This window comes from Babylonia areolata, chromosome 33 (genome assembly GCF_041734735.1).
Source record: "Babylonia areolata isolate BAREFJ2019XMU chromosome 33, ASM4173473v1, whole genome shotgun sequence".
NCBI lineage: Eukaryota > Metazoa > Mollusca > Gastropoda > Neogastropoda > Buccinidae > Babylonia > Babylonia areolata.
The window spans coordinates 7618412-7631120 of record NC_134908.1 but is presented as its reverse complement, the minus strand read 5'-3'; the positions used below and the strand labels follow the sequence as shown (position 1 = coordinate 7631120).

At 44.6% G+C, this 12709-nt stretch overlaps 1 protein-coding gene across 1 annotated transcript in view; it reads left to right on the top strand.

The window, feature by feature from the left end:
- The window catches only part of LOC143276854 (uncharacterized), a 39199-nt gene that overhangs the window by 25190 nt on the left and 1300 nt on the right, over nucleotides 1-12709 (top strand). The window contains 2 exon segments of the mRNA XM_076581511.1: nucleotides 5172-5290; nucleotides 7455-7582. Of these exon segments, the coding sequence (XP_076437626.1) occupies nucleotides 5172-5290; nucleotides 7455-7582 (247 nt within the window).

Genomic DNA, 12709 nt, shown 5'->3' with positions numbered 1-12709 from the left:
TGATTTTTTTTTTCCGATCTCCTAGGTCAATATATGTGCAGACCTGCTTAGTGCCTGAAGTCCCTTCGTGTGTATACGCACACAGAAGATCAAATACGTAACGTTAAAGACCGTGTAATCCATGTCAGCGTTCGGTGGGTTAACTCTCTCCATACGAACGGCGAAAGAGACAACGTTAACAGCGTTTCACCCCAATTACCATCATCAAAATATTGCAAGCGGAAGGCTCTTATACTGAAGAGGTGAATGTTGACAAAGAATACCACAATTCTGACGACGGAAGCTAAAGGTTGGGTCATTCAGACACCCACTGGACATCCGAGGGGTCTGTGTAGAGGAGAAGAGAGGACTGGCCGTACTGAGTGAGTTAAGGAAACAAGCATGCACAGCCCTGGAAACGGAGTATGGCTGCCTACGGGGCGGGGGGTTAAAAACGGTTCTACACGTGAAAGCCCACTCGTGTACGCACGAGGGAACATAGAAGTTGCAACCCACGAACGAACGAAGGAGAAGTGCCTATCAGTGCGTGTCGGTCTTTGTCTGTCACTCTGTCTGCATGTCTTTGTATGTGTGTGTGTGTGTGTGTGTGTGTGTGTGTGTGTGTGTGTGTGTGTGTGTGCCTTTCTTGCTTGCTCTGTCTGTCTGTCTGTCTGTCTCTCTCTCTCTCTCATTGTTTCTTTTTCTTTGTCTCTGTCTCTACTTCTCTCTCTCTCTCTCTCTCTCTCTCTACCTCTACCTCTCTCTCTCTTTCTATCCCTCTCTGTTTCTTTTTCTTTGTCTCTGTCTCCACCTCTCTCTCTCTGTCTCTCTCTCTCTCTCTCCCCTCTCTCCCCTCTCTCTGCCTCCCTCTATCTCTCTCTGTTTCTTTGTCTCTGTCTCTGTCTCCACTTCTCTCTCTCTCTCCCTCTTCCTTTTTTTTTGGGGGGGGGGGGGGGGGGGGGGGGGGCTTGGGAGGGGCTGTGTGTTTCTTTTGTTTGTTTGTGTTGTTTTTTTTGTGGTTTGTTTTTTGGAGGGCGGGGGGGTTGATCTTTTTCCTTCATGATATGATGTTTGTATCATGATTATGTAGATGTGCATGTTTAAATGTGAATGTGAAATTGAATGTCATGTCTTTATTTCTTCATCTCTTTGCTACTTTGTGGATGTTTTGATTCATTTTCATTTTCCATTTGCCCTGAGGGCTGGATGAAAAAAAAGCACATGTATGCTTATTCCACTTCCCTCAATAAAAAACTTCGTTCGTTCGTTCGTTCGTTCGTTCTACCTACCTCTATCTCTCTCTGTTTGTCTCTGTCTCTGTCTCCACTTCTCTCTCTCTCTCCCTCTCTCCCTCTGCCTCCCTCTATCTCTCTCTGTTTCTTTGTCTCTGTCTCTATCTCCACTTCTCTCTCTCTCTCTCTCTCTCTCTCTCTCTTCCTCTACCTCCCTCTATCTCTCTCCGTTTCTCTGTCTCTGTCTCCACTTCTCTCTCTCTCTCTCCCTCTTCCTCTACCTCCCTCTATCTCTCTCCGTTTCTCTGTCTCTGTCTCCACTTCTCTCTCTCTCTCTCTCTCTCTCTCTCTTCCTCTACCTCCCTCTATCTCTCTCCGTTTCTCTGTCTCTGTCTCCACTTCTCTCTCTCTCTCTCTCTCCCTCTGCCTCCCTCTATCTCTCTGTTTCTTTGTGTCTGTCTCCACTTCTCTCTCTCTCTCTCCCTCTGCCTCCCTCTATCTCTCTCCGTTTCTTTGTCTCTGTCTCCCTCTCTCTCTCTCCCTCTGCCTCCCTCTATCTCTCTCCGTTTCTCTGTCTCTGTCTCCACTTCTCTCTCTCTCTCTCCCTCCCTCTATCTCTCTGTTTCTTTGTGTCTGTCTCCCCTCTCTCTCTCTCTCTCTTTCTCTCTGTTTCTTTGTGTCTGTCTCCCCTCTCTCTCCCTCTCTCTCTCACTCTCTTCCTCTCTTTGTCTCCTTCACTCTCCCTCCGTCTGCCTATCTGTCTGTCTGTCTGTCTGTATTGTTGTGTATTACTTTTTGTTACAACAGATTGCTCTGTGTCAAATTCGGGCTGCTCTCCCCAGGGAAAGCCCGTCGCTACAGTGCAGTGCCACCCTTTTTTTTCTTCCCCCCCCCCCCCCTTCTTCTTCTGTCTGCAAGTTATTTGCTTTAGGATCAGAATCACAAGAACAATAACATCAATGATGATAATGATAACGATGAATAATGATAGTAATGATGATAATAACACTAATAATAGAATAGAATAGAATTGGTCCTTATTACCAAGTGTACTGGGGTCACAAGGAATAATGATGATGGTGATGATGATGATGATTATAAAAATAATTATGGTAACCAGAATGATAATAATAATAATAATAATGATAATGATAATAACAGCAACAAAACAGCAACAACAGCAATCTTGATGATGATGGTTGTTGTGATGATGATGATGATGATAAGAACAGAAAGAAAGAAATGAATGATAAAGAAAGAAAGAATGAATGAATGAATGAATGAAAGAAAGACAGAAAGAAAGAAGTAAATAATCGTCTTTTTTTTTTAATTGTAAAATAATACCAATACTAATGACACACAGACATTGTTACACACACACGCACACAACAACAGCAACAACAGCTGTGACACTTAGTCACTTCACGGTGTTATCTGGCCACCAGCCCAATGTCCAGAGATTTCCTTCACGGTTATGCAAGACAGCTGTTTGCTGTTGGTACCCCAGTGGGTAGGGGGCGGGGGTGGGGTGGGGGTGGGGGTCGTTGATAGATCTAAGGATCGATGCGGCGAGTTGGACGCGTAGAGCATATGGTGTTCGCTCATGGCCCCTGGTTAAAAGAAAACAAAAAGGTCATGGTTCCCTGGTTCGCCTCTTGAATAAAACACGAGCAGTCGCATTGTCTCTCATACAGAGAGTGTGTGACACACACACACACACACACACACAGACACACACACACACACACAGAGAGAGAGAGAGAGAGAGCTACTGCTACTATAACGAAGAATAATCACCATCATCATCATTAACATCGTAATAAGTCATAAAACGAACGCATTCACACATTCATATCCATACACATGCACACACTCTCTCCACCCAACACACACACACACACACACACACACACACACACACACACACACACACACACACACACACACAGATTGAAAAACTTGATTACTCAAGGATAACGATTTTAGGCATCGCCCAGTCTTCCAATCTGTCCTTGTGACAACAATAACAATAACAACATTAACGATAACGACACAACAATAATCATTTTGTTAACACTGCTACAGCTACTGCTACTATAACGAAGAATAATCACCATCATCATCATGAACATCGTAATAAGTAATAAAACGAACGCATTCACACATTCATATTCATACACATGCACACACTCTCTCCACCCCCACCCCCCACCCACACACACACACGTACACACACACACACACACACACACACACACACACACACCTATGCACATGCAGAGACATGACCGAAGTGAGAAACATATAGCGGACATAAAGAGAACGGAGAAACACACCTTTATCATTGTGCATGTACAAAAGTGATTAATTTGCTGATGCAGATGTTACAGGTAATAACATCCATTTCACTGGCAAACAAGTAAAAACATTAAAGCACAAAGGTAGAAATAAAATAAATTCACTTCATGTAAAGCCATAGATACAAATTTCACAAAAAGCATGATTTTCTGTCTTTTTTTTTAGCTGGTAAAAAAGTTTGCTTTGTGGGCCTATTTGTGGAGCAGAAGTTTTCGTCTGCTTGATTTGAAGGAACGTAATGAATTGCACGTCTTAATGAACGAAGGAAGAAAGTTCCAAACAGATGGTGCAAAAAAATGCAAAGCTAGATTTGTACAAGTCGATGCGCACACGAGGCAGAACATAATTATCTGAATCGTAACGCTCTGATGCCCGTTGAACAAGGTCACTGAGGTATGGTGGTGACATGTTGGTGAGAGAGAGAGAGAGAGCGAGCTGGTGACTTGTTGGTGAGAGAGAGAGAGCGAGCTGAGAACTTAGAACCCTTTTAATATCAATAGTTTATCAGCCCTAATGACATGGGGGTACAATCACAACAATGACAGCAACAACAAAATGTTTCTTTTTTGTATTTGTATTTTGTATTTCTTTTTATCACAACAGATTTCTCTGTGTGAAATTCGGGCTGCTCTCCCCAGGAAGAGCGCGTCGCTACACTACAGCGCCACCCATTTCTTTGCATTTTTTTTCCTGCGTGCAGTTTTATTTGTTTTCCCTATCGAAGTGATTTTTCTACAGAATTTTGCCAGGGACAATCCTTTTGTTGCCGTGGGTTCGTTTACGTGCGCTAAGTTCATGCTGCATACGGGACCTCGGTTTATCGTATCATCCGAATGACTAGCGTCCAGACCACCACCAGGTCTAGTGGAGGGGGAGAAAATATCGGCGACTGAGCCGTGATTCGAACCAGTGCGTTCTGATTCTCTCGCTTCCTAGGCGGACGCGTTACCTCTGTTTGTTTTTTGAAAGCTGAAAATGACTAATCCAAAACATACAATTTGTGAAAATCCGCTGATAAAAAAAAACCTACATGATTTCGACCATCCAGTTTACACTTCTCACGAGAAGAAATCACAATGTATCTGGAAGAAGAAGAAAAAAATCATGCGTAGCAGTACTTCTACTACTACTACCACTACCACTACCACCACCGTGACTAATAACACCACTTTAACACCACTGCTTCCGCCACCACCACCACTTCTACCACCACCAACCACCACCACCATCATCACCACGACCACCTTTACCACCACTACCACCACGATCATCATCATCACCACCACCACCACCACCAACCATCACCACCATCACCACCACTGCTACCACTACCACCGCTATCAATATCACCACCACAACCACCACAACCACTGCTGCCACTGCTGCTACAGCAGCACCACTTCTACCACCACCAACCACCACCACCATCATCACCACGACCACCTTTACCACCACTACCACCACGATCATCATCATCACCACCACCACCACCAACAACCATCACCACCATCACCACCACTGCTTCCACCACCACCGCTATCAACATCACCACCACAACCACCACAACCACTGCTGCTACAGCGTGGCCATTGGTTGTTGCAGGTTTTCCCCAACATGGAGCGGGTGTACAACCGAGACCTGTTCCTCTTCCTGCTGTTCTTGCTCTTCCTCGTGGCCTTCACCTTCACCATCACCGCCACCAAGGACAGGATCCTCAACAGGTCAGTTCCTCAGCGATAGGATCCTAGAAGCGTGAGTGTCTGAAAGATAGAATCCTCGACGTGTGGCTACCTGAAAGATAGAATCCTCAACAAGTCAGTTCCTCAGTGATAGGGTACTCGACGTGTGAGGATCTGAAAGATATAATCCTCAACAGGTTAGTTCCTCAGTGATAGGATACTCGACGTGTGAGGATCTGAAAGATAGAATCCTCAACAGGTCATTCCCTCAATGATACAATCCTCAGCAGGTCATTCCCTCAATGTAACAATCCTCAGCAGGTCAATCCCCCAATGATAGATCCCTCAACATGTCAGTCCGTCCCTCGTGACAGAACCTTCGATGCGTGAGTATCTGAAAGATAGAATCCTCGACGTGTGACTACCTGAAAGATAGAATCTTGAAGAATCCTTGATGTGTGAAAACCTGAAAGATAGAATCATCAACAGGTCAGTTCCTCAATGTCAGAATCCTGAGCAGGCCAGTCCCTCGGTGATGTAATCCTCGATGCGTGGGTACCTGAAAGGTAGAATCCCCAGCAGGCTAGTCCTTCAGTGACAGAATCCTTGACGTGTATCTGAAAGATTGAATCCTCAGCAGGCTAGTCCTTCAGTGTCAGAATCCTTGACGTGTATCTGAAAGATTGAATCCTCAGCAGGCTGGTCCTTCAGTGTCAGAATCCTTGACGTGTATCTGAAAGATTGAATCCTCAGCAGGCTAGTCCTTCAGTGACAGAATCCTTGACGTGTATCTGAAAGATTGAATCCTCAGCAGGCTAGTCCTTCAGTGTCAGAATCCTTGACGTGTATCTGAAAGATTGAATCCTCAGCAGGCTAGTCCTTCAGTGACAGAATCCTTGACGTGTATCTGAAAGATTGAATCCTCAGCAGGCTAGTCCTTCAGTGACAGAATCCTTGACGTGTATCTGAAAGATTGAATCCTCAGCAGGACAGTTCTTCAGTGACAGAATCCTTGACGTGTATCTAAAAGGTAGAATCCTCAGCAGGCTAGTCCTTCAGTGACAGAATCCTTGACGTGTATCTGAAAGATTGAATCCTCAGCAGGACAGTTCTTCAGTGACAGAATCCTTGACGTGTATCTAAAAGGTAGAATCCTCAGCAGGCTAGTCCTTCAGTGTCAGAATCCTTGACGTGTATCTGAAAGATTGAATCCTCAGCAGGCTAGTCCTTCAGTGACAGAATCCTTGACGTGTATCTGAAAGATTGAATCCTCAGCAGGCTAGTCCTTCAGTGACAGAATCCTTGACGTGTATCTGAAAGGTAGAATCCTGACAAGGACAGTTCTTCAGTGACAGAATCCTTGACGTGTATCTGAAAGATTGAATCCTCAGCAGGCTAGTCCTTCAGTGTCAGAATCCTTGACGTGTATCTGAAAGGTAGAATCCTCAGCAGGCTAGTCCTTCAGTGTCAGAATCCTTGACGTGTATCTGAAAGATAGAATCCTCACAGGCTAGTCCTTCAGTGTCAGAATCCCAAACGTGTTCCTGAAAGGTAGAATCCCCACAAGGCCAGTTCTTCAGTGGCGGAATGCTCGATCAGTTCCTCAATGACAAAATCCTTGACATTTGAATATCTGAATGATATTATCCTCAACAAGTCAGTCCGTCAATGATAGAATCCTCAATAGGTCAGCGCCTCAGTGAGAGAATCCTCAACAGGTCAGTTTCCTCAGTGAGAGAATCCTCAACAGGTCAGTTTCCTCAATGATAGAATCCTGATTACATCAGTTCCCCGAATGATAGAATCCTCGACAATACTCCCTGAAATACAGAACCTCAGCACGGGGGGGTTCAGGACGGGGACACAGGAATACAATCCATTCACACGTTCGCGATAAAAAGGCGCGAGCAGGGGATGGGAGTGGAGGGGGCGGGGGGGGGGGGGGGGGGGGGGGGGGGGGGGGGGAGGGCGGGGTTGGTGGATGGAGGGTGTAGGGGAAAGGATAATAGAACAGTGCATACATGATACAATATGAAAAGACGTTATATTAATTAAAGAAAGAGCAAGGCAGAGAGAGAGAGAGAGAGAGAGCATGACGTCACTAACTGCATGAATGGTGATGACGTCATTGGTATTGATGACGTCGTCGTCGGTGATGATGACGTTGTTGACGATGACGTCATCGCTGGGTTATGACGTCACCCAGGGACCAGACGGAAGAGTGGAAGGGGTGGATGCAGGTGATGTTTGTCTGGTACCACTACTTCGCCGCCAAGGAGTGGTACAACTGGATCCGCGTCTACATCGCCTGCTACGTCTGGATGACAGGTTTCGGTGGGTACCAGCACCTTTGAAGGATCTCTCTCTCCCTCCCTTCTTACTTATCTACTGCCCTTCGCACTTACACACCCCTTTCCCGTTCTCTTCTCAGGCCTTCTGTTGAAAAGCTCCTTCGAGTCCCCCCCAAAAAAACCTCTTCAAAGACATTTGGCCAAGGGGCGTTTCAATATCAAATACCTTCCGTCTGGAATTCTCTTCTTCTGGATCTCTGTCACTTACCAACGCTGTCCTCTTTCAAAACATACTTGAAGAGCCATCTTTTCAAACAGGCGTTTGGGTGTGTTGAAGCATAGCTAATTGTCTGCATTCTTCCTCCTCCTACCCCCCCCCCCCCCCCCCCCACTTTGCCCACGATGTACTGTGTGTGTGTGTGTGTGTGTGTGTGTGTGTGTGTGTGGGTGGATGTTTGTGTGTGCACGGGCGTGTGTGTGTGTGCGCGCGCGAGCGTGTGTGTGTATAGGATATTTTCGTCTTTGTGTGTGTGTGTGTGTGTGTGTGTGATTGTTCATGTAAGGCGCTTTGAGCCCACATTACATTGGGAGTTTGCGCCAAAGAAGTACTAACTGCTATTATTACTATCATTATTACAGACTTCAGATGATGTATTCAGATTGGCCATAGCAGACTTCGGATGATTTATTCTGATGAGCCACAGCAGTTTCAGTTTCAGTTTCAGTTTCAGTAGCTCAAGGAGGCGTCACTGCGTTCGGACAAATCCATATACGCTACACCACATCTGCCATGCAGATGCTTGACCAACAGCGTAACCCAACGCGCTTAGTCAGGCCTTGATGAAAAAAAAAGATGAATAAATAATAGATAAGCTTACATAAATAAATAAATAATAATTATAATATAGAAAAAGGTAGTAATAATAATAAAAAAAAATAATAATAATAAATAAATAAGACAACAATGATGATAAATAAGCAAATAAATGTAAAACATGAAGACACACATTCACACATACACCCACACATGCATAGCAGATATGCACCAAAAGCAGTGTTCAGATGATTTATTTAGATGGGCCATTGCCTCTTCTGAGGGTGACGTAAGTTGGGTACAGAAATCTTTAACCATTATGTCAACAACAACAGCAACAAGTAACAAAAAGGGCGAATTTGATTAAAGTATAAAAGGGACACGTCATTTATAGTTTGCGTACCATCTGTTACCCTTTTAGGAGATTCGTGCAGACATACTGTTAAATGTTCCTCTCCCCATCCTCCACACTCACTCTCACTAAAGCAGCTAACCTTAATTATCCACACTTATTAAAGCACCCATCTCCATCATCCAGACTCACGAAAACACATGTATCATCCTTCCTCACTAAAGCACCTAACCATATTCATCCACACTCACTAAAGCACCTCTCTGTATCATCCACACTCACTAAAGCACCTCTCTGTATCATCCACACTCACTAAAGCACCTCTCTGTATCATCCACATTCACTAAAGCCCCTCTCTGTATCATCCACACTCACTAAAGCACCTCTCTGTATCATCCACACTCACTAAAGCACCTCTCTGTATCATCCACACTCACTAAAGCACCTCTCTGTCTCTGTCATCCACACTCACTAAAGCACCTCTCTGTATCATCCACACTCACTAAAGCACCTCTCTGTCTCTGTCATCCACACTCACTAAAGCACCTCTCTGTATCATCCACACTCACTAAAGCACCTCTCTATCTCTGTCATCCACACTCACTAAAGCACCTCTCCGTCTCTGTCATCCACACTCACTAAAGCACCTCTCTGTATCATCCACACTCACTAAAGCACCTCTCTGTCTCTGTCATCCACACTCACTAAAGCACCTCTCTGTATCATCCACACTCACTAAAGCACCTCTCTGTCTCTGTCATCCACACTCACTAAAGCACCTCTCCGTCTCTGTCATCCACACTCACTAAAGCACCTCTCTGTATCATCCACACTCACTAAAGCACCTCTCTGTATCATCCACACTCACTAAAGCACCTCTCTGTATCATCCACACTCACTAAAGCACCTCTCTGTCTCTGTCATCCACACTCACTAAAGCACCTCTCTGTATCATCCACACTCACTAAAGCACCTCTCCGTCTCTGTCATCCACACTCACTAAAGCACCTCTCTGTCTCTGTCATCCACACTCACTAAAGCACCTCTCTGTATCATCCACACTCACTAAAGCACCTCTCTGTATCATCCACACTCACTAAAGCACCTCTCTGTATCATCCACACTCACTAAAGCACCTCTCTGTATCATCCACACTCACTAAAGCACCTCTCTGTATCATCCACACTCAACTCACTAAAGCACCTGTCTTTATAATCCACACTCACTAGATAACCTCTTCGTATAATCCACACTTACTAAAGCACCTGTCTTTATAATCCACACACACTAAAGCACCCATAATAATACTAAAAGAAACCTAGTATATAACTACTAAACATTAATATAAATATAAGACAACAATGAATAAATAGCAATACTGTAAACATCCACATCACACAAGCACCCACACATGCTAGCAATATCGCCATAAACGTGTTCAGATGATATAAGCATCCTCTTCTGGTGACGTAGTTGGTACATCTACCATTTCACACAACACACACACAAGTACAAAAAAAAGGCTGAATTTCATCAACATATAAAGACACTCTTATGTTCTCCACTGTTACCCTTTAAAGCCCCTCTTAATTTTCCCTCTGTCCTCCACACTCTCACTAAAGCACTCCTTATATCCACACTATAAAGCACCATCTCCATCATCCATACTCACGAAACACTTGTATCATCCTTCCTCACTAAAGCCCTACCTGTATCATCCACACTCACTAAAGCACCTCTCTGTATCATCCACACTCACTAAAGCACCTCTCTGTCTCTGTCATCCACACTCACTAAAGCACCTCTCTGTATCATCCACACTCACTAAAGTACCTCTCTGTATCATCCACTTTCACTAAAGCACCTCTCTGTCTCTGTCATCCACACTCACTAAAGCACCTCTCTGTATCATCCACTTTCACTAAAGCACCTCTCTGTATCATCCAAACTCACTAAAGCACCTCTCTGTCTCTGTATCATCCACACTCACTAAAGCACCTCTCTGTCTCTGTATCATCCACTTTCACTAAAGCACCTCTCTGTATCATCCACACTCACTAAAGCACCTCTCTGTATCATCCACACTCACTGAAGCACCTCTCTGTCTCTGTCATCCACACTCACTAAAGCACCTCTCTGTATCATCCACACTCACTAAAGCCCCACTCTGTATCATCCACACTCACTAAAGCACCTCTCCGTCTCTGTCATCCACACTCACTAAAGCACCTCTCTGTATCATCCACACTCACTAAAGCACCTCTCTGTATCATCCACACTCACTAAAGCACCTCTCTGTATCATCCACACTCACTAAAGTACCTCTCTGTCACCCACACTCAATAAAGCACCTCTATCACCCACACTCATTAAAGCACCTCTCTCTGTAATCCACACTCACTAAAGCACCTGTCTTTATAATCCACACACACTAAAGCACCTCTATATAACCCGCACTCACAAAAGCACCTTCACTCTGTAATCCGCACTCACTAAAACACCTCTCTGTAATCCACATTCACTGAAGTACCTATCCTCAGTCATCCACACACACACCAAAGCACCTTTATCATTCCCGTTCACGAAAGCACCTCTCCCCCATAATCCAGACTCACTAAAGCACATTTTCTTATTAATCATCCACACTCATTAAAGCAATTATCTCTGTCATCAGCTGACTTGAATACCTCTCTTCATCATCAACACTCACAAAACCACGACTCCCAATCATTTACACTCAACTAAAGTACCTCTTCCCACCCACCCCCTACCCCCATCATTCACACTAACGAAATCACCTCTACATCATAACCCACATTCACAAAAGCAACTTACCCCATCGTCCATCTCTCTCTCTCCCTCTCTCACACACACACACACACACACACACACACACACTACTCTGTCCATCACGAAAGCATCACTACCCCCATCACCCACACTCACCAAAACACCTTTCCTTCATCACTAATTTTTTTTTTTTTTTTTTAAGCGAGAAAATCACCTCTACCCCCATTCCCACCCCATACCCCACGCTCACTAACCGCTCTTCTTCTCCTCCTCCTCCGTCCCCCGACCCCCAACATGTCTTGTCTGAGTGTGCATGTGTGCGTGCCTGAAATCTGATTGAATGACACAGGAAACGAACGATGAGCAACCGGCAATGGCAGCCATCAGTCGGCTCTACCCAGGCAGGCAGGCAGGCAGCCTGTTGTGCAAATGACCCCGAATTTGTAAACCACTTAGAGCTTGGGTCTCCGACCGAGGATAGGTGCTGAAGAGGCACCTACATCATTCATTCATTCATCATTCAACAGTTAACATCCCCTCCCTTGCTTCATAACCACTGGTCCTTCATTGGATTGGCGCTATATAAGTATCTATATCATTCATTCATCAGTTAACATCCGCCCCTTGCTTCATAACCGCTGGACTTTCATTGGATTGGCGCTATATAAGTATCTATATCATTCATTCATCATTCATCAGTTAACATCCCCCCTTGCTTCATAACCGCTGGACTTTCATTGGATTGGCGCTATATAAGTATCTATATCATTCATTCATCAGTAAACATCCGCCCTTGTTTCATAACCGCTGGACTTTCATTGGATTGGCGCTATATAAGTATCTATATCATTCATTCATCAGTTAACATCCGCCCTTGTTTCATAACCGCCGGGCTTTCATTGGATTGGCGCTATATAAGTATCTATATCATTCATTCATCATTCATCAGTTAACATTCCCCCTTGTTTCATAACTGCTGGTCCTTCATTGGATAGGCGCTATCACAGATTGACATAAGTTTACATTTGGGCCATCAGCAAAGTGAGAGCTGTATTATAAATGGTTTCTCCAGTCAATGGGAAACCATTTACAGCTAAGTCTTTTGTGAAGGACTATGACTCTAAAACTAAAAGGCAAAATTGCACTGACTCTTGGTACTGCAGCCTTGTGGGCTAGTTGGCCTTTGGGAACCATCCCAACGCCGACTGTCCTAA